General features: G+C 45.9%; 2 protein-coding genes across 3 annotated transcripts in view; one reads left to right on the top strand and one right to left on the bottom strand.

Moving 5' to 3' along the window:
• Positions 1 to 24,838, top strand: part of PDGFD (platelet derived growth factor D) — a 227,235-nt gene that overhangs the window by 115,146 nt on the left and 87,251 nt on the right. The gene's annotated exons all lie outside the window — the stretch shown is intronic.
• Positions 930 to 2,659, bottom strand: DDI1 (DNA damage inducible 1 homolog 1). Its single transcript, XM_059179415.1, has one exon. It carries the CDS (start codon positions 2,465 to 2,467, stop codon positions 1,247 to 1,249), a length of 1,221 nt encoding a protein of 406 aa, XP_059035398.1. The 5' UTR covers positions 2,468 to 2,659; the 3' UTR covers positions 930 to 1,246.

The following is a 24,838-nucleotide window of genomic DNA, read 5'->3' as shown; positions in this document are numbered from 1 at the left end:
TCCCGCTGAGCAAAGAGCCCGATGCGGGGCTCGATCCCAGGACACCGAGATCATGACCTGAGCCGAAGGCAGCGGCCCAATCCACTGAGCCACCCAGGCGCCCCCTGATCCCAGTCTTGATGGGTTCCTGCCCTGAAATGTCCTCCGAGTCTGCGGGCCTCAGGCCACTAGACCTTCGTGTCAGGGGTTTTAGCTACAGATGTAACGGGTCGGGGATCTTCCACGAGGGGTGGGTTGTTTGAATGGATCACGCAGCTGAGTGAGGGCTCACGCGTCTTCTTGTTGAGAGGTTTTCAGAAGTTATTCTAACAGGAAAACCCTCTGTTCACATTATATTTCTGTAGCAGCTTAATGTGTAAGCAGAGCTTTGGTTTTTGTTTTGTTTTGTTTTTAAACAAATATGATTTAGTTGAAATGAGTATTAGGGATCTGGACCACTGCCTGCTCCTACTTCCCACTGGCCCACCGTGACAACCATGAGGCTTCTAAGATGTATCATAATTAAAAAAGAAAAAAAAGTCTACTTGCTGGCCTTAGTTTTATGACCAGGCTTTCTTTGAATGCAGGGGAAAAAGGACATTATTTCAGACTTCGTGGAGAAAAATCCGTTTTCTTAAATATGGCAAAAAGAGCCTGCAGGGGTAGATTTCAAGGGAGTGTGACTCTAGGGGAGTCCAGTGGAAGGGAAGACATGAAATACGAGGAAATCGACCTCTGGACTGTCCAAAACAGGCGTTGTGAGGACTAATCAGCTCATGTGTAACTGACTCACCGTGTCTAAGCTCTTTCTCAAAGAAAACGAAATTTTGGAAAATAGGCATATTTCTCTAAATATAAATGATTGTTAATGCTCATTTGAAGTCGTTTTGTGCAGCTGTCTGGTAGGGCCTGCAGTGATGGCTCTTTCTAGGGAATCTGCAGATTGGTATCTGGTTTGGACACCCCCTCCCCACCCTGTAACCTGGTGGGACAGAGACCTGTGTCCTTCCGTGGGTTCCCCGGAAATCACACAGAGCCTCCAGAGCCTTCCCAGGGTTGAGGCCTGGTGACCTCTGGATAAGGGAAATGAGGAGAGGCCAAGATCATACAATCTGGAGTCCCATAGGGGCGGATCCCACAAGGTAGTCCCCCAGCCAGGTTCTGTTGTTACTGATGTGTTTAATGATTACACTGCCAGGGAGCCCCTGTTTTAGAATCTCCTGGGACCTGGGGCTCCCTCAAGACGGTGGCATATTCATAATCCATTTCAACGCTTTTTCCGTCCTAAATCCTTGACTGAATGCTTAATAGCACCTGCCGCTTCCCTGTCTGGAGGCTCTTCTTGCCCAGCCGCGCACGCCAGCTTGGCGCACGGCGGCAGCTCTCCCTCGGGAAGGAAGGGCGTCTGCGTGCCGGTCGTGCCGATCACCAGCACGTTTTTCTTCAGGTCGAGGGAACACTGGTGTCTGCGGAGCATGTCTAGGCCTAGCAGCATGTCCATGGGCTGGTCCTCCAGGATGGAGAACGAGCACTGGAGGAAGTCGCCTTCGATCTGGATCTGGGCGAGGTGCACCCGGCCAATGATTCTCTGCGTGCCCACACCCTTGGCGACGCCAGCCCAGCGGCGGTCCACCAGCCGGATGATGTTACACCTCTCGGCGCACGCCTGGCTCATGATGGTCATCTGGGCCCCGGAGTCCACGAAAGCCTTCAGAGGGTGTCCGTTCACCTTGCAGTTGATGTAGAGCATGGTCACTTGCCCGAAGCTCTCCGGCGCCTCCTCCATCGCGATGCTCATGTTCTCCTCGATGTTGCGCTGCCGGATTTCTTCCTCGATTTTGGCCTGAGCCTCAGGGTCGAACGGGTCGGCCGTGAAGAGGCGCAGCCGCTCCTGCTCCCGCAGGGCGTGCTCCCTCTGCTGCTCCAGGAGGACGCGGGAGAAGGCGTCCAGGTTCCCGCTGAGCAGGGCTTCGGCCAGGCCCGGGTTGCGCTCCTTGAGCAGAGACAGGTCGTGCGGGTTGGACAGCAGCAGGCTGCGGATCAGGGCGGGGCTGTCCAGACCCTGTGCGCGCGTCATCTTCTCCCCAGAGCCCAGGCCGTGGGACGGCTGTGGGACGCGGGGCGGCTGCGGGGCGCGGGGCGGCGGGGGCGGCGCGGGCGGCGGGCGGCAGCTGGACGTGCCGGGCACCGCTACGCCGGCGGGGTCGGACCGCGCCAGGCTGGACGTGCGTCCGGGCGGCCGCGGGCCCGCGCCCTCCTTCTGCAGCAGCACCACCACGTCGCCGTCCCGGAGGCCGTAGGAGCCCAGGGAGCGCCGGTCGTCGGCCAGGAGCCGCTCCAGGAAGAAGATCTGGGTCTCGGCGGCGGGAATGCCGGACTCGAGCTCGCAGAGCAGGCGGAAGTTGTAGAGCTCGAAGTCAGGGCTGACCTGGAGGGAGAAGGTCGCCTCGGACAGGTCCCTCCGCACGCAGAACACGGTGACCAGCATGGCATGGGCCCGGGCGGGCGCGGCGGGCACCGGGCATCGGGGTGTCCTCCGGCTGGCTGGGGCGGTCCCGCCGGTGGTGCTGCTGCTCCCCTCTCGCGCGGCCTGGGCTCGGGGCCACCCACGTCTGCGCGAGGCCCAGCCGCTCCCCAGCCTCCCTGCCGGCCGCTCAGCCGCTCGGAACGTGGAGGAGGCCGCGTGCGTTCCACACTCATTTGTGTGCAGCCGCGTGGAACTCGGAGCCCCGTTCCCTCGGAGGCGCCCGACGCCGGGCCCCGCTGCCAACCCTACTGCGTCCGGGACCACAAAGAGACGATTCAGCTCTTCCTGGACAGCTGGGCCCGTTCCAGCGTGCTCACTGGAGAGCGGAGTTCCCTGGGCTCTTCCGTGGGCCCCAGACAGGGAGGGAGTGTGGGTTTCCCGGGGCCGGCAGCATGCGGGATGCTGGGCAAGAAAGAGGGGTCAGCCCTGGCCCCTGATGGCGGGGACCTCACCCTCTGGGGGAACTGGTGGTCAGCGGTGACTCAGAAAACCCAGGCTGAGAGAGTGGCACTCCAGGCAAGAATGACAGGAGCCCGAACTCACGACCAGGCCTGCTGTTTTCCAGAGAAAAGGGTTTGTGTCCGTGATTTTAAAGGGCAGGGTATGAAGCTGAAAAGAAAATGATCAGCAGGGGTTATAGAGTTCTAGGTGAATCCGAGGGCTGTAAGCAGTATCCATAAGCAAAAGTCCTCCCCCAAAAATATAAAACGGGAGGGAAGGAAAAGAGAAAAGCGAGAAGGGGAACGGGAAGGATTCAAAGCAGGTGTTTGTGGTGGTTTTTTGTTGTTGTTGTTTCTTGTGTGTGTGTGTGTGTGTGTGTGTGTTTTCATTTAATGTAAGGAAGTGGTTTCTCACAACCCGTGAAGGACACTTGGTGGCAGGATGGCCAGATAGACGCTTCCTTGTTGGTTCAGAGAGGACGCTGCTGCTAGGAGCTGGAAATGCGAGGACCAAAGCCAATGACCATGAGTGTGGTCCTTGAGTAGGACAGACGGGCCCCGGTCAGCCACTGGATGTGGGGAGTGTAAAGGAACACATGGTGTGGGTAACACAGAGGGTCTCGGAAATTCAAGCCCCCTTCCCAGCAGGCCGTTGCCTTCAGCGGGCGTGTGAGATGAACATGTGAGGAGACCGGTCTGACCTGGTTCTAGAGTAAGATGGGTCACGGAGGCCTCTCCGGGGGCTGTCTGTGGTTCTGGCTCGGACGCAGGGCTCGCTGCCTGCCCCCCAAGTGGAGGCTCACAGGGCACAGTGGAGAGGTCCTTTCGGCCGGGTGGCGGCAGGTAGAAACCCTTGAGCACCACTTGTCTTTCTCTGTATTTCTCTAAGTGTTTATGAGGAGCTCCTGTTCCCTGGCTTGGCCTTCCCACGGATGTCAGTCAGCATCCTCGGCTCTGCCCCGCCCCCTCGTTATGTCGAGGTTTGTCAGAAGACGGGCACTGTGAGAGGTTGCATCAGCTGCGAGGCCTGTCTTAGCTTCTCATTCTCGTGTTTGTCTCAGAGAAAGGATAGCATCTCACTCCGTGCTCTTATTATCATTGTATTTCCATACTCCTATTCATTCTCATTGGAAACATCGGCTCAACGCCCAGTGTGTGTGGAGCGTGTGCTGCGTTCCAGGGATGCATGTACAAATTGTGTTAAGTGCAGGCCGTGCTCGTAGAGAAGCCACAGTCTGAAAGAGGACACATACACGTGTGCACATCTGCACACACACACAGACACACACAAATACATGTACCCACACACATGCACACATGTGCACACATGTATGCACACATGCAGACACAAAGGCCTATACCTGCACACATGCACACACGTACACACATGCATCACATGCGCAAATGCATATGCCTACATATACACATACTTGCCTACAGAGACACACGTGCATACACCCACACCCACACGTACATGCATGCACATGCACAGAGCACATATACATACACGCATTCATACACATACACATGTGCACACACATACACACATGCACGTGTACATGCATATGGACACACATACACACACACGTTGGGGTGGTTAAAAAAATACCAGAAAAGTCAGTACACCACAGGAGAAATGGATAATATCTGGAAAACTGATGCAGCCTTTGGAGAGGGGGTCAGGCAGGGAAGTCTTCCTGAAAGTGCTGGGCTTGGAGAGAGGGTGAGAAGTCAGCCAGGGCGAAAAGTCAGCCAGGGCGGGTAGACATGGCAGGCCGAGAAGCGCCATCCCCAGCTTCACACCCATAACCAGTAAGGCAGCAGCACTGCAGGAGAAGGAGGATTTTCTAACATTTAAGATGGGGGGAATCTAGCATAATTTTCCTGGAGAAAATTATGAATTATTTAGAGCAGGTTTTTGCTATTTGTGGAGATGGATGGTGCTTTGACTCAAAATATTAAGTTAATAAATTTCCTCTGTAATTCTTGGCGTCCCGAGAAGATCCTCAGAGACCAGCCATGGTGCCACTGAACTCGAGAACAGCTGTGCGCTGAGACCTGTCGCGTCCAGACGACTCTGCCGGAAGCCAGCAAGGCTCCCAGGCCCGGTCCCTTTTCCCTTCCTGCCAACCAGCTTTGCACAGTTCAGTTTTAAAATCTTAGTAAGTTAAAGAGATAATGCAGGGGTTTTGTTTTCTTAAACAGTGGATGCAATTATTTTTGTAAAGTAAGATTTTCCTCTTTTCGGGGAGGCAAAGCAAGAATCTGAGGTTCACATCAAAATAAGCTAATATCTTTTTTTTTTTTCCATATTACCATGGCTTTCATACTGAACGTAATTAAGCTTTATGCAGTCTGTTTTATTATCTTGCTATAATTCTGTTGACATTTTGCATTTATGTGCCTTTTACTCTTTTCACCATTTTCTGAGGACACACAGTGGAAAGCAAGAAGCCTCACGGTCTGGCCAATAAGTGCCCTGCTCCCTAGAAGGATCACACAGGCCATCAGGATTGGGGGGGGGGCTGAGTGTTCTCTAGTCCACCCACCCCTCAGGCCTTACATCTCTGTAGCGTTCTGGAATCCGAAACACTAACCACAGCCTTCTGGGGCTCTCTATATTGTAGGATTCTTTCATTCTCCTCAGCACTGTGGGTGATTCAGATACCAGATGTGTAGTTATGTTACCTCAAAATTGTAATTAAAAACTTGCTCTGATTATGTAATAAACTTGGGAGTGTGTATAAATACTCCTAAAAGTGAAATGTCCACACACCATAAATTCCCGCTGCACAGGCTCTTGGGAAACAGGCTGTCTGACTTACCTAGACGTGCAGACCCATGCAGCTGGAGGTGGTTATAACTTCTGAGGGGTCGCAGTGAAGTATGTTCTCTTGCTTTTTCTTCGTTGGTAAGTGTAACATGGGAACATAATCAATCCTTTCTTTGGTTAAATGAGACCCCTGCAAGGTCTTGTGGCTATCACTCAGAAAATCAATTCTCATTTTTCAGCCTAAATACCCAGAAAATAGAAAAGATGACACTGATTTCATGCTGGCCAAGTAAACAGCCCTGAAGTTATTTTTTGGAATAAATAATGCCCTTTTTAATGTGCCTCTTTATAAACCCTTAATGCCACAAAAAATCCAGATAATTGATGGTTTCACTTAGCACAGTCAGCCGACAGCTTAAAGTTCCATGTCTTGCTTTGCAAAACAAATAAATGTCTGTTCTGTGAAAAAAGGAGTAGCAGCATAAATGTCTGTATGTAGCATCTATAATGATCAGATTACATTAAGTGAATGTATTAACTTGCTGTGTTTTAAAGATTCCTTGAATCTTTCAAGGAAGAGTCCTTCCTTGAAATGTGTGGCTGCTATTGCTTTAAAAATAAAGTGTAATCGAGACATTCAGAGTAATCTTCACCTGAAATTCTCAAAGCAACTTAGGAAAGATGCAGTATTTTCAAAGCTGGTCCAGAGGTTAAACTGAATTCTTCCCCCTGTTCTCCCATTTGCTTTATAATACAGTAATTGTGCCTCCTCTGTTGCAAAGGAGCAACATTTCTTTCCTTGGATAATTATTTAATAGACCCATTGACGATACTCTGATGAAAGTTCAAGCTTTTATTCGTATGTTTGAGGGTTTCCCATTGGAGAGGTTTAATGGTGCCCATCTTTGAGACTTAAACACCGTAATAGAACCTGTTAAATAAATGTATAAACAGTCACGTAATTGAAGAAACTCATGAGACCTGACAATTTAGTCTGTGGCAACCCGTGGGCAACCCAGCTAGTGAGTTTTTCCCTATTATAAGGAGACAGAATATGGACAGAAGACACACACACACACACATACATACACAAATATACATGTTTGGGGGAGAGAAGGTCAGCAAATGCACACTCAGTCTGGGGATGTTTTCAATCACTTTATATGTCCAATTAAAAGATGATGTCATTTTCCAGCAGGGAGCACTTTTAGGAAACATTGTATTCATTGCTCTATTTTACAGATTACTGTTTTAACATTTTATCATGAAAAACGATGCATTCTAAGTTATATATTGTGTGTTGAAAATAATATCTCTTGATCGCTTTTGGCTTTATAGAATTTTGGCTTTGGATTTACTTTCCGAGTCTAGATATACATGTGTGTGTGTGTACTTATTTTTAGGAAAGTTTGCTGCTACGATTTTGTGCCTTATGGCCTCTTCCAGTGTCTTAATCATATAAGAATTACTCGGGTGTAGGACACACACCTTATTACTGGAGATTTATAGATTACTTATAATTTGTGAAAGAAATATGTAGATGAGATAACCTTAATGTAGTAAATTAAAGACATGCTATAAACAATTTATGGGGACATCTGGGTGGCTCAGTTGGTCAAGCATCTGACACTTGGTTTCGGTTCAAGTCATGATCTCGGGGTCCTGGGATCGAGCCTCACATCTGGCTCTGTGCTCAGTGGGGAGTCTGCTTCCCCATCTCTCTCTGCCTCTTCCCTCCACTTGCTCTTTCTCTCTCTCTCTCTCAAATAAGTAAATATAATCTTTCCAAAAATATGATTTCCTGCGTTTATTGTTGTTTCTTCACTTCCAATGTGCCTTAACAAAAGAATGTTTCCATTTTTTAAAAAATTTTTGCTCTTTGGAGAATAACCATGTAACAAAATAGTAGAAGTAATGATAATGGGGACTTACGATGTTTTGAATTCAGCTGTGATTGAGGAAAGCCGTTCAAACCATTTTTTAATATTTACTCTTTTGTCGGAAACTTATAATCAACACATTTCAAAGACATTGTCACTTGTAGTTTAGAAATATCAGTGTGACCTGTCCATAAGTTCAAATACACTTTAATAATTTCAACATAAACTTCTTTGTCAGAATATTAATACTAATATCATCATTAATTCCTCATTACATTTAGGTAATTATGTGTTATCCTGAAAATGAGAAAATTACCTGGTTCCTTCTTGTGAGGTGTTAATATTCAATCAGCCAGTATTCCTTTACTTCCAAGAACAATGATGTATATTTGAGTAAAGCATCAAACTAGAAGACAATGGAAAGGGTTTTGCAAGTTAACAGCTTTCTATTATATTTTTATTTTAAAAATTACAGTTTTATCTCATTAAAACTATGGTGTGAGGTGTTTCCTACCTTAGGTTTTGGGGGGGTTTTCTGATATAAGATATGTTATTCAAACTTGAGTCCTCGTGATTGCTATTAGTGTAACTGTGCGTTATTAGTGGCTGTCGTGCTTTTAAAGTTCTTAATAAAGGGCGTTGATCATGATGTACGAGCAGAAGAGTTTTCATGACTGGGAAAGTAGCCACAGCCTTATAGAGGGCAGGAGTCCCCGCCAAAGTGTCACATCCTAGATCTTCATGAGTCCTTTCTTACTGCTGCTAAGGTCTGAAGCCACTGTTTGTGTTTGTTTTTTATTTCGTTCTAATTTACTTGTGATTTCTCTGCTCTTCCTCTTCTTCATGCACAGTCATTCTTGGTGGGAAATCGGGGGAGGACAGTGCTGTTCTTTGGAAGTGCCTTAAATTAGCCCCAATAATTGTCCAGAAGAATATGTCTTTGGAAAATCATAAACTCGTTTGCCATTTACAGACTTAGTTAAGCTTTGCCTCATGTGGAGAAGAGCTGAGAAACATGTTAATTTCTCATAGTGAAGATTTAATGACAGCACCCTATAAGCAAGTCACTGGACGAGTAGATTCCAGGACAGAAGAAGGATGACTCGGACCCGCTTTCCTCTTCCAAAGAACAAAATACCTATGAGGAGAGCTCAGACTCACATACTTTGAATTACTGTACATAAGAGAAGTTCATAAGAGTCATGATAAGTGTGTAAGTAAAATGCTGTGTTTGCTTAGAAGAGATAAAGGTTCCTTGTTGGGGTCATTCAGGGCATGGTCAGGACCCTGCGGAAGGCTCACTGCTCGTGGCACTGTTACGTTGGGCCCAGAAGCAGGATTTGGTCATGGTGCAGTCTTACCTGCCTGGGTTTGGGGAGCAGCTCTTTCCTTTATCATACCACGCACTTGACTCCTTTCTCCTCACACACACATATGTCTTACTGTTCACTGTCCTTGTAAATGCTGGAGCCGAACGGGTGCTGTAGGATGGTAGGACAGGGGCAGTCTCCCTGACCCCGGCAATCACACGGGCATCCACACAGGCACACACAGAAGAGACACCCATGTTTCCTTCCTTCCTTCTGGTCAGAGCCTCACTGGTGAAGGGACAGTCTTAGCTCCATGAGGAGTCCTGTGTGGTGCCCGGACGGAACTCTGCACGGTCTTTTCCTCAGTTCGCCTTCTCCTGCTTTATGAGTGGAAGATTCCTTCAAGATGTTGGCATCACGTCGCCTATCTTGGGTTCTTCTCCGGTCTGTGTGGAGACTTCATCAGAGAATGGGTGGAGGCTACCTCAGGAATATCCACAAGTCCTCGTGGTTGCTATTAGTGTAACTGTGCGTTATTAGTGGCTGTCGTGCTTTAAAAGTGTTGATGGGACAACACACATATCTATGAGATGATGCAAGACTTCATGAAATTAACCACGAACGCCTTCACTTCGACCCATGAGACCTCCAGCTACAGAGCACAGAATAATAGTGTGTGGTCCCCTTGGACATGAAGGATCGGAGACCTCTAGCCCCCGGCCGTGCCACCTCCAAAGCTAGTAACGAGGAAGTCACTGTGTTTAAGCTGACACCTGGGGTCCGCCGGTCTCTGCAGCATGGAGCTCCGCTAGTTTCCTGGCAGGACAAAGATAGAGTGAGAAGGGCTCCAGCCAATACAGAAGCCCCTCGTGCCATGGTAACATGGTCTCCTGGATATTTCATGAATTATATGCATGATAGATGATGTTTCTACGATGGTCCCAGGAAAGACAGAATTTCCAGATTGTCGTGTATGTAGCTTTCTGTCTTCTAAACAGGCAGCCGACTTAATTGATCGCCGTGGTAATTAGCATGGCTAAAGCCATCTGTCAGTAGGATTTCATTGTATTCCAGCCATGAAAATGAAAAACAAAGCCTGATAAACAAATCTTCGTTTAAAAAAAAAAAAAAAAAAAAAAAAAAAAAAGCCAGAGACAAGAAATCCACTCACCTTCTGTTTCTCTCAGAAAAATTAAATTCAGCAGCCCAGGTACAAGGATTCTTTCTTAGACCATCTTAATGGCATCCTGCACAGAGCATTTTCCTGCTTGTTATTAGAAAGGTCTGGAGGTGTGTCTCTGTGGGCTGCCTCTGTTCTGAGACGTGAGTCTCCCATGCCAGCCCTGCGCCATTATCATTCCCATTCAACTGACGAATATTCTCTTTCCTTCAGCTCATAAAATGTGCTTAACGGCTTGTTTGCTCATGCGTTGGTGAAGTATCTCAGGGCCCCTTATGCACAGAACAGAAGTCGTCTCTTCCTGGAGACCTCCAGAGGATGAGAACTAATCAGAGACCCAGTTTCTGATGTTGAAGAGAAAGAAGATAAGATCATTGATTTATTTTTTTCTTTACAAACTGTAAATGAAATGAAACATCGAGGTCTCAGGCAACCCTAACAAAACTCTTTTTGAGTCTTTCATTTTTCCACATTTCCTTATTTTTCTTCAAGAAAACTTAAGACACTATGAATTTTGCCCAAAGCCTTGGTTTTGTCTTATGTTCTTACTGCAGTGGTTTTCATCTCGAAGGGCAAGTCATGGTGGACCCTTCGTGCCTGTGGCTGAGACCCAGAACCAGATGTTCTGAGGATAACTCGTAAATTACCACTTATGCAACATGAAATAAACTGGCGTTCCATTAAAATAACGATGTGGAGTCCTGCTGTGGCCATCGTCTCTGATACTCAAGTTGGGCTCTTCAGACTGTCTCGTTACAGAAAAGTTTAGAGCAAACAGGATCATCCATTCTTGAATTTGCAGCGGAACAGCTTAAAAACAAAGAGCCACAGCCAAAGCAATCCAGTGGCCACTTCCTGCTTGAGGTGAAATGTGTGTGGTTGGGTGTGAGGCCCACCTGTCCCACAAATGGCCTCAGGTCTTCCAAACTTCTCCTTCACAGTCCTAGGTGAGACCATTCTGTATGGTCTGGAATTGCTCACCTACAATAACGAGGACCATCCTAGATACAAGACATCTCAATTAGAGGGAAAAAATTCATGCTACGCTTTTCATAGGCTCTGAGTGAATCACTTCTTAAAAAGAAAGCTGTGTATTCTGTTCTTTGAAAACTGTTGACTCCTGCTGCCTGTTTGACCAACAGGAGGTCAGCAAAACACGGGCATCTTCAGAAACTAGGATCAAAAATGGAATCAAGATGTGTTATTTTATCCTTACATGAAACAACAGTGTTCTGTAACTGCAGTTCTGGAAAAACAGTCTCTCTCCTCTCTCCCTCTCTCTCTCTCTGTGTCCCCTTGTCTCTCTGTCTCACTCTCGCTCTCTCACTTTCTCACACATGCACACATACGAACTGGTTAAGATATACAGACCAGTGAGATAGAAAGCCTCTTGTTGCTTTGAAGTCATAAAAATAGGGTTTAAGTTCCCTGAGTTTGCCTCTTATTATCTGAATGCCCTTGGACAAAGCACTGATTTCTCTGAGCTTCATCATCCTCTTATGTAAAATGGGGATGAGGACGATAATCTCTTTTCCATGGGATTTCCATGTAGACTTAACGGATAATTTAAATTTAACTGGTAAATAGAAAAACATCCTACGAAAGTCCGTTCTTGTTTCCTCATATGAGTAGACCCAGTAATTAGCAACCTGGAGAAGTAGGAAGAGAGGATAGGATTTACAAATCCTGAAGGAAATCCGCAGATTGATTTTTAACCACCTCTAAACGTGGATTGCGTGTTCTTGTGTCTTTAGAGCTGTCCATGCCCCCTTCCACCTTGCATTCCGGGCTGCCCAAAACAGGAGCAAGACCTGTCACCAAAACTGTCTCAAAACCAAGAAGTAGGCTTCAAGGGTAGACGAAGCAGATCCTTTCATAAGACATTATGCCAACAGTTTATTCAAGGTCATTTTTTTAAAAAAAAAGATTTTATTTATTTATTTGACAGAGAGATCGCAAGTAGGCAGAGAGGCAGGCAGATAGAGGGGGCGAAGCAGGCTTCCCGCTGAGGAGAGAACCCGATGCAGGTCTCAATCCCAGGACCCCGGGATCATGACCTGAGCTGAAGACAGAGGCTTAACTCACTGAGCCACCCAGGCGCCCCTCAAGGTCATTTTTAACCATCACAACCTACAAGGTGTTCTTGTAGGTCCCAGAAAGGAAACAGCGAGGCCCATGCTCATAAGGTGCTTCTAGGGTGGTTAAGTAGACAGAACACAGTGTAAAGACAGTCCATTCACCATAAGTAAGTGTGGAAAAGTGTTGCAGAGTGAATCAGGTTAGTAATGCTTGTATTGTATGCAGCCAGACTGTCGAGGTGGATACCAAGAATGTAAGAATCATCCTTCGCATAAACTATGATTTAGAATCCCTGGGACCCTTATGTATTAGATGGGACAGTGAGAGGGCCTCATTTCATAGGGCACTTTCCTTAAAGGCCTTTTGAAAGAAAAAACAAAAAGCAAATCACAGAGCTGAGGAAAGCAGACCCTCAGAGTGGATCCCCAGAGGCATTCGGACGGTGAGTGTAACTGTGAGGCCCCGAGGTTGCAAGCCTGGAGGACTTCCCGGCACCGTCGAGAGCAGCCATCTAAGAGTTCCCTGCAAGAACTGGTCTGTTGACAGAGGTCATTGGGCCTGGGGCTACTGGACAACAGATCTGACCTCTTTCCTGGCAGGGCCTTCAAACCTTTTTCGTGATGCATCTCATTACTTAAAAGAAAGTTCGCTCACGCACTCAATGATTATATTTATAAACCTCTTCAATGGGGCACCTGGGTGGTTCTCTTGGTTAAACGTCTGACTCTTGGTTTTGGCTCAGGTGTGATCTCAGGGTCATGAGATCAAGCTCCGTGTCATGCTCCGTGCTCAGCAGGGAGTGTGCTCGAGATTCTCTCTCTCTCTTGCCCTCTGCCCCTCACCCCCCCAAATAAATAAATAAATCTTTCAACAAAATAAACTATTTCTACATGGATCAGTTACAGTACATACAAGTAGAATTTCTATTCTTTCCCCCCTCACTGATGGGTGTGGAGGTGTGAGCCCGGCGCTCTGATCCTGCTAGGAGACGACTCTGTGTCGGACGCTCTGGCTGAGTGGCCGGGCAGCTTCCTCTAGGACAGCGTAGTTAGGATCAGAGTTGGAGAACGGGGTCCAGGGAAAAACCGGCCTTGCACAGCCTTGCGGAGAAGCTCAGGGGGAAGGCCACGCTTGCGGCCAAGGCCTCTTCTAACACAGCCTTGTCCAGCAGGGTGCATATGGGGTGCAAAGAACAGGGCAGCTCCAGGCACGGAATGGGGAGCCACGGCGGTGAGGGCAGGCCAGCGGGAACGCACCCTCGCCGCCTCCCACGGTACTGGCCTACGGGGCAGGCAAGCCCAGGATGTCGCCGACCTCATCAGGGGTCTCAGGGAGACCTGATGGGCGGTGGCAAGGATGGCTGCAAGGGAAGAGGGGCAAAGAAGCCAGCACATGGCGAAAGTCCCCCCTGCTTCCCAGCGGCTGGGGACGTCCCTCCAGGCCTCCCAGCTCTGCTGGATGAACGCAGCTGGGATGCAGGGGAGCTCGTGCTTGGGGAGCCGACACCGTTGCTTGCCCCACCACTCCTCCCACATTTGTGTTCCTGCACGTGCCAGCGCTCCTGTGACTCGGTTTCCCCACCCCAGGGAGCTTGCTTAGTGCCCCTCCACCCGGAAGTACGGAGACAGTTCCCACACAGCGAAGGATGAAATTCGAGGATGAACACCCCGTGTCTCCCTCTTTCCGTGGCGGCTCTCAAGTCTGTTCTCGGTGGCTCCCCAAAGGGCCTGAACTGGAGGTGCTCCCAGCAACACTGGGCTCCGCCCTCTTGCTCTGCCTCAGTTTACCCGCCTCCTCACCGGTGCTCCCTGGAACGAGCTTCCGATGACGGCCCACACCCTCATCAGGGTCTCCGTGTCAGCACCTGAAGAGAAACCATAAATGAATTTGCGGTGTGGCCGGGGGGACCATGTTCGTTATTGTGTTATGAATATTCTTCCTCAAATGATTTCTTCCGGAGTCTCAAATGATTCCTGTTGATGTTACAAAAAGCTGATGAACTCAGACTTCACACCGTCTGGTCAAAATCTTGGTACTGGCTCGGAGTTCAGGGTGAGCAGCGCTTGTATTAATCCTACACATTCTGTAACAGGATTCTCACCTGTTGTCCGAACTGGCTCACGCATATCCCCGAGGGCCCTGTGAGTAAATTTCACCATTGTATGTATTTGGTAATTACCACGTGTAATAAAATGTATCCGACAGATGGTTTGGCGTAAGTCTTAAGGCGTGGGACTTCCGAGTGCAGTTCTCTACTTTGAAACTGTTGGTGCTGTGTATCCATTTCTTTCCTTGTAAAGGAGGCTCTGGACGTTAATATCCTGCGGCTCTGAGCAGTCCCCCTCGCAGTCCCCCTCGCATTGATCTGGGGCTTACTTTAAAGCAGCCCTCACTGTTGCCGTCCTCAGAAAAAGATCTGTTCCACATTCTGCCCACAACTTCTTGATCCATTCTTCAGGAGCGATGATATGGATTTGACACTTATATGTGCAAATAGGTAATTTGTATGCACACTGTTTGACACGGGCCTTCTGTGTATCTCTCATTGTTTTGACAATATTAGCAAAACATTAGACACTGACTTTAGGATCAGTTATTTGTATGCAATTCAGTCGACTTATTGTGATTCTTTGAAGAAAATATGTATTCTGTGGCCAGTTTGTTCTACATGTGATGTATGAATAGAGAAACAGCATGAAAAGTCAGTGTTCCATTTTTCTTTGCATGATATCACCATGTGGAACTATATTCTTAGGAGCATTGTTGGAGATTTTAATCCTTTCGATTCACCTCTGTTTATCCTCCAAGTGTATAGCCCAAGTTTTTTCCTTCTTGACCCTAATTGCCAAACTCTGTGTTTTGTGAGACTTTCTCGTTCACTAGAGTCCCAAAGGAAAGCCCCTCTTCGCGCATATGTGACAACGTTTTCCCTCACAGCCTGAGTTACTATGGCGTATCTTTGAGTTTCTAAGAGCTGGTAGAAAGCAAAGATATTGAAGAAGCCCTTGAGAACATATTAACACCAGCCAAAGTGACCCGTTTTTGTGCACCTTTTTTCCTTAGGCTAGTGATGTTTGCATATTAAAATCTGGCTAATGTTAGAGACTCAGGTTGTAGGAATTTCACTGTGAATTTGCCTTTTAGATGTAACAGGGAAATAGTCTGTAAGAGAATGTCTGCGGCAAATGTGAAAGTTGTAATAGGCGTTTTGCCAACCTGTGAAATTCCACTTGAGAGTTCACAGCGGCTGCTGTACCAGCTCCGTGTTGGAAGAGAGAGGCCGAGCGTCTGTGTGGCCAGTCTTGATTCTGCAGCTGCATAATTTGTCTCATGGAACACTTAGGTGACATTTCTTAACAGTGGATTGCTTTTCCATGATAATAAGATGAGACGTTAGGAGAAATTACAAACAATTTCTAAGAAATTCTAAATGACTGAGAATGGATCAGATGGCGTCCTTTATTCATGAAAAGGCAAGAACTATTGATAAGAAAATAGTCAATACCATCTTTTTTTCCCTTTGTACTTAAAATCAACACTTCTGAAATGTCGCTCAGTAGGTAGGAGCATTTCTAGAACGATTATATGAGTCTGTCTTTGGTGACTTGAGTGAGATGAAAGGAACTTTGCCTTAATTGCAGAAGGAAGCTTGAATCTTCTGAGACAAAGAGGTTCCTGGAAAAAAAAAAAAAAAAAAAAACAGAATGGCCGGTGTTCTATCCGACACGCACCGGAGCAGAGAAGTTTGCAGTTCAGAAAGATGTAAATAAGACGCTGCTCAGAAGATGTATTTTTGTCGCTCGTCATGCAACTGTTATTTGCTAGAGATGCTGCTTATCTCATTATACCTCATTCCAGAAGATATTCAAGGTCACACTTGCGGCAGATTTCTGATTATATACGAAGCTGTCCAAAGTGGAACATTTCACCCTGGGGAGCCCCCTAGAATGGCTGTAGCCAGTTTATTAAGGAAGCTGCCATGGAGCTTGGCTCTGGTTGTTAAATCAAAGGTTTGTGTGTATGTCTTGTTACTTCAGGCTGCAGTTGTTTTGTAGTTTTCATTTTTGACCAACCAGAAGTGCGAACCAGTGGACCTTTGAAAAAATAAAAGCAGTGTTTGCATTTTTTATATGGCTATTACCCAAAGAGTATCCAGGAAACTTTAACAGAACAACAGTCCTGTAAAGTTAGGGTATGCAAACATACCTAAATTTAACTACCAGTTTGTTAAGGTTCAACTACATACACTGCATTTTACCTTTCTGCCCTGTGAAAGCAGAAACCAGCATTAAATATTGTTTCACTTTTATTGTTGTAAATTTTAAGGTCAGATTTTTTCCTTCTTCATCGTGTGGTTGGCACTGGAGCTGGAGAAAAGCATTTTGGAAGTTGACGTAGGAAATTGGAGGGGTAAGAGGCGTTCGTCGTTAGTGCTGCAGAAAGTGTGTGTTATTGTAAAGTCACACTCTAAATATCAATTATGAAAGCATTATTGTAAAGTCACACTCTAAATATTGATTATGAAAGCATTATTCTGTGACAACAGTTAAACTGCAGCAGTCTCTCTGAGGTGGCGAGTCCCAATATCCAGTCTTGAACACTCTCCCGATGGGATCTGTTAAGTCCTAACTTGACGGGAAGGAGAGCAGGAAGTCAGTTGGGTCCACACTGTGGAGTGAGAACTCTGCTCTGACGGGGGTCTGGCTCTTTTAAAGAGAAAAACTGAGCAGTGTGGTGCTATTCCTGCCGGCCTCCATGCACTCTCCGATCAGCAGAAGGTTCCTTCTCTTTCGTAAATGGTGAAAATCTGTTCTATCTCAGCTTGAAACTTTCCTCTTTCACTAACAAATTCTGGTCTCTGTGTAATCCATTCTGGTTTTGTCTTTTGCTTCACTGACTGGGGAAGAAAATAAGGAAGGATGCTCTTTGCCTCATATCAGAGCCCTGGCTGAGACTCTCTGTACTCTGTCCTCGGACTACTCACAGACCTAGTTTCGGACTCCTGGTCCACCATGCCCAGAGCCAGCGTGTGCGTATAGCTGCTCCCACACCATCCCTCTCAGCAGCCCTCCTCTCCTCGACTCTTGCAAGGTTCCCTGCTATGTGTGTTAGTTAGCTATTTGAAGAAAAAGCTGTGTAACAACCATCCCCAATCTAAAGTGTCTTAAAGCAAGAATTACTTATTCTCATTCATGTGTCTGAGGTCAAATGGAGTTTGATAGACCTAGACCAGGCTTGTATGGTGTAACCTTCTACATTTGGTTGGATCCACATCTAATGCCTGTCTCTCCTCTTTGTTCTAACAGGCTACCCAATCCATGTGCTCTCATGGCAACTGTAGAAGCACAGGAAGGTTGAATAGACACATACAATGACTTGTAAGGTCTAGGCTCAGAATTGGTACATCAGCTCTTCCTCCTGCATTCTGTTGTCTCCATCAAATCTGATTCCCACGCCCAGCATCAGTAGAGCAGGAAAATGAAGGGATTGACTCTAGAGGGACTCCAAGAAAGTCCTATGGCAAATCATGATGACACTGTGGGAGAATGAGTAAATGGGATGTTATGAACAGTAATGGTACCAACTGTAGTATGACCTCGAGACTTGATCCCAATTCCTTTTCTCTCTCAAAGCGATGCTGTGCAAGGATTTTGTAGAATATTCTAATATTGATAAGTCTTGTGATTCAGTAGGTCAGACTGAGGAGAATCAGTCCATTTCTAGTTTTCCCTTGACCACCGCCACTCACATGTAATCCATGGACTGCCGTCAGTCCCAGAAATACTTCGGTAATAGTCCAGAGTAAGATAATAGACTTGTACCAAATGCAGATTAACTACAACCCTGAGTGCGCTATTTACTAAAACTGTTTATTGTAGCAAGAAATTTTTGGTGACGGAAGCTGTATTTTAATTTTCAAACTGGCCCCAGCTCTTCATTTCATGGCCAACAGGCACTTTAAGAAGCATTACCCTGGAACTGGTCAAGAAAAATGGATCCCTTAATCCAATATTTCAACCCTTTCCCTAATTCTAGATGATACATCAATCCTCGGAACTAAGTTAAAATATAATGAATTCAGTACCTTTATATTACATTACCAGTCCTGTCTGTTGAAATGGTTCCATTAGTAGAACAGGTTCGTGCAGGGAATAATGTAATGTTAGGATGCATAGGAAACTTGGCACTTGTGTAAAGGCCTAGGAAGAATGAAGTATGAAATAGGACCATATCCTGCCCCATACTCTTAAAATATAGTCATTTCCTTAGATTTAAATAGAAAAATGTGTTTTCCATTGCCTTTTCAGCATACTTTAGAAATAATTTATTGTGCTCCCTGGTGTGTACAAGGTACCTATCAAATTACAGCTGTGATAGAATAGAATAATTATTTCTGTTATTAATACTTATCTGCTTTGGTCTTCATATTATCTCATTCTTGTTAGATTGGAACATTTTCCATTTTTTATTTTCACTTAGGAGCTATCAATAAATTATCTGTAATGTCTTTGGCACATTGAGTGGATAAAATCAGGTCACACATTATGGGGTTTATGTTTTCAGTGTTTTATGTCGACAGTCACAGTCATGTCAAACTTATTAGGAAAAAAATTAATGCAATAGCTCTGGGGCCTAACATTTATAGAACTAGTCCAGGAAAGCCAAATATAAAATATTAAGTGTATGTCTCCGTCTCTACATTTTATTACATAGGTTACTTCTACTCTCTGAAGCAATAAATCAGGCTAAGAAACTGCCCCGCATTCTCTGAACTCCTAAAATGTTTGCCACAAGAATTCATTGTTAATTTACTCCTTTGTGTTATTTTTCTGCATGTCTGCCTAATTAAGTGACATTCCTCTTATTTCTGCTTTAGATTTTGTAAAGAATTTCCCCTTTTTCTGAGGCGGGGGCCCGTCTCACGGTCCCACAGGGAAGTCAGTCTTATCACTGTTTTGCAGATGAAAAAAATGCCTCCTACATTACCTGATTTTCCTCAAAGACACATAGGAGGTAACATCAACCATTCCACTCAAATGCACCTTTTTTTTAAAAAGCTCATGCCTCTTAGTCCTGTTCCAGTGGGGGTGGCAGTTGGGTATATTGCTGTCTATCCCTGCTCCGTGCTCAGGGCTGGGGTTAATTACACCTGAGCTCTTTCCCCAGAGCACCTGTACAGTCTCGGAAACGGTCCCAGGGCACTGTCCAGGGAATGTCATATACGTGTTTGGAGCTGGCATTCACGATTAAATGGGTTTGATTTTCCATCTCTGTACCTTGCTTTATTAGGATTTATGTTTTGTTTTGTTTAGATTTTTATAATTATGCCCCATAGCATCTATCGCTGTACAAAATAATAAATGCTAAATAAATTTTCATGGTTTACAGTTAAATAGGTACAAGTCATAATGTGGTAGAATTTGGTTGATGATAAGGAAGAGTTTTTCTTTCATTATCATTGAATCCTTTATTTCTTATGGATTTCTGGGTCTCATCTTGTGCTACACATTGGAGGCCCAAGTTCAAATTCATTCACCAGGCAGAAAAGGGAGGCAGAGAAGGGTACAGCTGAACAGACAGATGCACGAGGGCTGGGGGCCCCCAGGATCTGGTACAGACGTTGCTGTCTGTATGTCACCGCTGAGGAAAGGGAGCCACCTGGGCACCCCCTGGATTGTTTTTCAGGGAGAATAGGGTGTCATGGGAGTTGAGCAGAACCGCGCCCCCCCCCAGAGCCCAGCAGGGGCACATGTCAGGGGTTACCTGCAGGGTTTGTGAATGTTGGCTTCCAAACCGCACATGAGGGGTGCCTGGGTGGCTCAGTCCGTCCAGCATCCAACTCTTGATCTAAGCTCGAGTCTTGACCCAGGGTCATGAGTTCAAGCCCCATGTTGGGTTCCATATGCTGGGTATGGAACCTACTTAAAAAGAAAAGAAAAAACTGCAAGGGAACTAACTCAGCCAACAAACGGACTAATTGCTTGACCTCTCCTGTGCTGCCTGTCTGTGGCTGTCCATAGAATTAGCGTGTGCTGAGAATATTCTGAATTTCATTCCTTTGTTTCATGTATACTGAAAGCCTTTTAGTATCTCCCACTGGGTTCTGCAACAGCAGTGAATGAGACCCAGTCTTTATTTTACAGAATCTTCTGGTCTGGAAAATGGAGGACAGGACGAGAGTGAGTGTTTTAGGCAAAGTCAATAAAAAGGCATGTGTTAAGTTTTCTGTCAACAATATCTGACCCAAAAAGTGTTATCCCCGCTCCCACTTACCATATATCATCATAAGGTACTCTTGATTGTTTTTTAATTACAAAACCCTTCTGTATCACAGTATTCACCAGGGAGAACAGCAGTTATCACTGTGCTAGTTCTCAAGTCTTTCTAGAGGTATAAATGTCAGGGACACACAAAAGGGCCTGTCAAGCAAACCCCAGGGATCCTATTAATAACACTTACACCGAATATGGTGCACTTCCCTTCTGGGAGGTGCTCACAGGTACAGCCATAGAAAGCATCGGCTCTTCCTCACAGAAATTAGCGTCCTGGTCTATGTACGAAGCTAAAGATGGAGGCAGTATCTGCTGAGTCCGTGTTTGTGAGGCACACGTCAGGAACCCACAGAGAAACCCACGGATGAGAGAAAATACCAAGACTTCCACACTTTATTGTTTATTAAATCAGTGTCAGTCCACACGTAGAGGTCAGATCTTCCTGTCTGAGTCTCCGGCATTTGTGTCTGCTGGAAGCTCGACAGGAAGAACCCCAAAGAGATGATAACAGGTACTTCTAAGGACACAGAGACATCTGGGGGTTGAAAAAGAGAACTTCTCCTCACCAAATTCTAATATGACCGATAGTTCCTAAGAGCCACTGCAGGCCAACTGTGGAAGGAGAGATCTTCCTGCCAACCTCCCTTGACACACCCTTTCCAGAGGAAGAACCATGCCATGTCCATCCTTTCAGTCCAGCAGAGGTCATGGGGCCCTATCCATGTGGAGGTAGCGTGTACTCGGGAGACGTTGGCTGGGTATGTATCTCACGCAGCCTTTTAAACCTCTGTAAAAACACAAGCACACTTGTGAACTCACTGCCTGTGGTGGCCACTCTGCTTTCCTCCCTGCATGTTTTTGATTCCTCACAGAACCCTAGTAAGTGGACATGAGGTTAGGGAGAGGCCCAGCCTCCCCGGGCCCAGCAGTGTGTGGTGTGCGCCTGAGGGAGAGCCTGCCTGCTGGAGGGTGTGAAGTTCCAGAGCAGTTTCTCTCTAAGATGAGATTCGTGTAGAAGAAGGCTGCTTCTTGGCCTCTGCACCCGACCCTGTGAGGAGGAAATGGCTAGAGCTTTGGAGAACCTCTGTCAGATTTTGAGACCAGCCCGCATGCCCGGGCTGGCATCACGGGCTGGCCCGTGAGGACATCTCAGTGTCTTGAATGAACCCACCCTTCCAATCCGAGATGACACATTGTCTTTATGGTCCAGCCGTTTGCTCGCTCATCTGTTACGTGCAGCCTGCGTGAGCTTCTGAGGTCCGTGACTTGATCACAACTCGTTGACGCCTGCAAATAAAACAAAGGGCCTCTCCCGTGGGCTGAATTTCAGAAGGGTTCTGTCAGCCGATATTTTTTGAGAGCTCTCTGCTCTTCAAAAATTGATGAATTGAGAGAGATTGTATTTCTGTAGAGATTTCTGGACTCGCAGGACACACATGGAATGGATAGAAAGAACCAGTCGGCATTCAGTGTAGTTTCTTGTGAGCGCTCTGCGTGCATGACGGCGTGGCCTTTGGGTCCCTGTGATGAACCAAACGTGAAAATAGAGACAGAAGATCACATGCAAAACGTTCATGGTCTCATAAGTTGGTGAAACATGACATTCAGAGTAGTCTAACATATTAATATACTGGTGCTTTTTTAAAAAAAAAAATATTTATGTTTATTTATTTGACAGACAGAGATCACAAGTAGGCAGAGAGAGAGGAAGAAGCAGGCTCCCTGCTGAGCAGAGAGCCTGATGTGGGGCTCGATCCCAGGACCCTGAGATCATGACCTGAGCCGAAGGCAGAGGCTTTAAACCATTGAGCCACCCAGGCACCCGACACTGGTGCTTTTTTAAAGGATTTTATTTATTTATTTTAGAAAGAGTGTGTATTTTGGGCTGGGAGGGGCAGAGAGAGAGGGAGAAAGGGAATCCCAAGCAGACTCCCTGCTGAGTGCAGAGCTGGACTTGGGGCTCGATCTCACGACCCTGAGATGACCTGAGCTGAAATCAAGAGTCTTAACCTCCTGAACCACCCAGGTGCCCCAATGCACTGGTACTTTTTCCATTTATTTGGATGTCTCACTTCCTAAAACCCTATTTTGTTCTCTCTCTCTCTCCCCATGTGTGTGTATGTATCTATCTATCTCTAGGTCTAATGTAGAGACAGTATAATACTAGTTAGAAAACTGTGCTTTCGAATATACTGTCTTATTTAAGAAAAATGCTAAATATATCATTTTTCTTTATGTACAGGTGCTTTAAAATGCCTTTTTTTTTTAAGATTTCATTTATTTGTTTGACAGAGAGAGTGTGAGAGAGAGAGATCACAAGTAGGCAGAGAGGCAGGCAGAGAGAGAGAGGGAAGCGGGCTCCTCACTGAGCAGAGAGCCCGATGCAGGGCTCAATTCCAGGACCCTGAAATCACGACTTGAGCTGAAGGCAGAGCCTTAACCCACTGGGCCACCCAGTCATCCCTTAAAATGCTTTTTTAAAAAAATATTCCAGATGCAAAGGCAGTGCCATCTTTTTTTTATTATTATTTGAAGTACCAAAAGAGATGGCCTGTAGTAGTTCTTCCCTCTGAAACTGCTGTTTTTCTAAGATTAACCTTAAAAAATGCAGCTTCGTTCACACCTGAGACCCCCTGAGAATAAACAAAATCCGCATTTCTTTTTCGGGCAGTAGCCTGTCAGTCCAAGAAGCAAACAGAGCTGTGTTTCAGTGGCCGGCTTCTCCTGCCATCTGGTCTCTGCAGCAGTCAGTCTCACAGAGGATTAGTCACTGTAGCTCAATTTAAAAGTTATAATTTTATTATGTTTCAGAAGAAAATCTAGTAAAGTTTAAAAGCAATTATGCATGGTTTATGAATGACATAAAAAATATCATTATAAGAGTTCAGAGCAACAGATCCATGGCAATATTGTTGAAGCCGTAAGCTGATGGGAATAGAAAGTTCTATTTTTCTTCTCCTTTGCAAAAACAATTGCAATGGAGGAACCTGGAACTGGCAGCTTCTACCACATGGTGTTGAACTTGGGGTGAGCACATAAAGCCCACACATTGTCTGAAGGTGACCCCTGATTCCTACCAGGCGCTCCTGGAGATCTGAGTAAACGCTTAAGGAGTGATGGCCCCCTTTGGATCTTGTCCAGAAAATAGCTTCAGATTCTTTCCTGCTAGTCATGTATGAGATTCTATTATTAATATACGCGCTCCCAAGGAAGCCAGACAGATGGCCGGGGTTATCACGCCTCATCGTTTCCAAGTCATCTTCCAGTTTTCTAGGGTGAAGCAGGCCTCTTTGAGTTCCCAGGTGGGTTCCTTTTAACCGTGTATGGACACAGCATTAGCATTCTCGGTACTCGGTAAATGCTGGTATGAATTGTCCTTTACGAAAGGCCACACCCTTTTCTCTATGTCATTGGAAAAAGTGATTCTAGATGACCGCAGGAATGGCCCAGCACGAGAGTGAGCTTGCCTTCCAGTGACGCACGTTTCCTATACCCAGGCTGTGTTCCAAGTGCCTTCGTAATCATGAAGGACACTATGGGTTAGGGTGTGTACAGGTTTCTAGTTTGGCAGTCCGACTCTATCACAGTCTGACTCTATCATAGATAGATACATAGATAGACAGACAGACATGGATAGACAATCTCCAGATATATGACCGTGTCTCGGTTATTTCCCTTAGTTTTTCCTATCAAAAATACTGTTATTTGCTATTAAATTTTTGCGTTAAAATGAAAGTTACAGAGAGTAAGCAGGATAATCTTATTTGAGATGAAAAACGGTCTCTTCCATCATCTGTCACTCATGAAATTCTCTTATTTGTTCATTCATTTACTCTTGTAACGGACGCTCAGTTACTATCTGCCAGGTCCTGGTACTGTGCCTGGTGCTGAGCTCCATGGGGGAGCTTGCGGGTATGTGGTGAGCAGCACTAGACTGACGGGGTGTGTAAAGCGTGGAGACGAGGAGCGGAATAAAACCCAAAGTATTCGCTCATCTGTCCAGGTCTCCCCACTCCGTCTGCAGAACTGGTTACAGAAATCTGAGGTCTACTGTTTAGAAATGGTTGATGCAACAAAAATGAGTCAACAAAGAACAGAACAAAATTTTCTCTGTCATGAGTTTAAGGGATTTTCTGCTTCCGAATGTGTAGTACTAATGAAGACCAAGGTACTAGGTTCCTTCGTGTTCTAAACAGACCATAAGCACTAAGCACCTTGTAGTACTTGAGACATATATAGTAAATATTAGCTTTTTGTGAAAATTACTATTTAATCTAACATTTACAGATATCCTGAAGAACATGTAAATAAGGTTCTACACCGATTTAATTTGCCCAGAGATTTCTTTGTCCTAAATAGGAAAACCACCCAATCTTTCTGTTACTTCCAAGCAAAGA

This window comes from Mustela lutreola, chromosome 1, assembly GCF_030435805.1.
Source record: "Mustela lutreola isolate mMusLut2 chromosome 1, mMusLut2.pri, whole genome shotgun sequence".
In the NCBI taxonomy this organism is placed as follows: Eukaryota; Metazoa; Chordata; class Mammalia; order Carnivora; family Mustelidae; genus Mustela; species Mustela lutreola.
The sequence above is the reverse complement of the archived record's forward strand: the minus strand, read 5'-3'. Positions and strand labels throughout refer to the sequence as shown.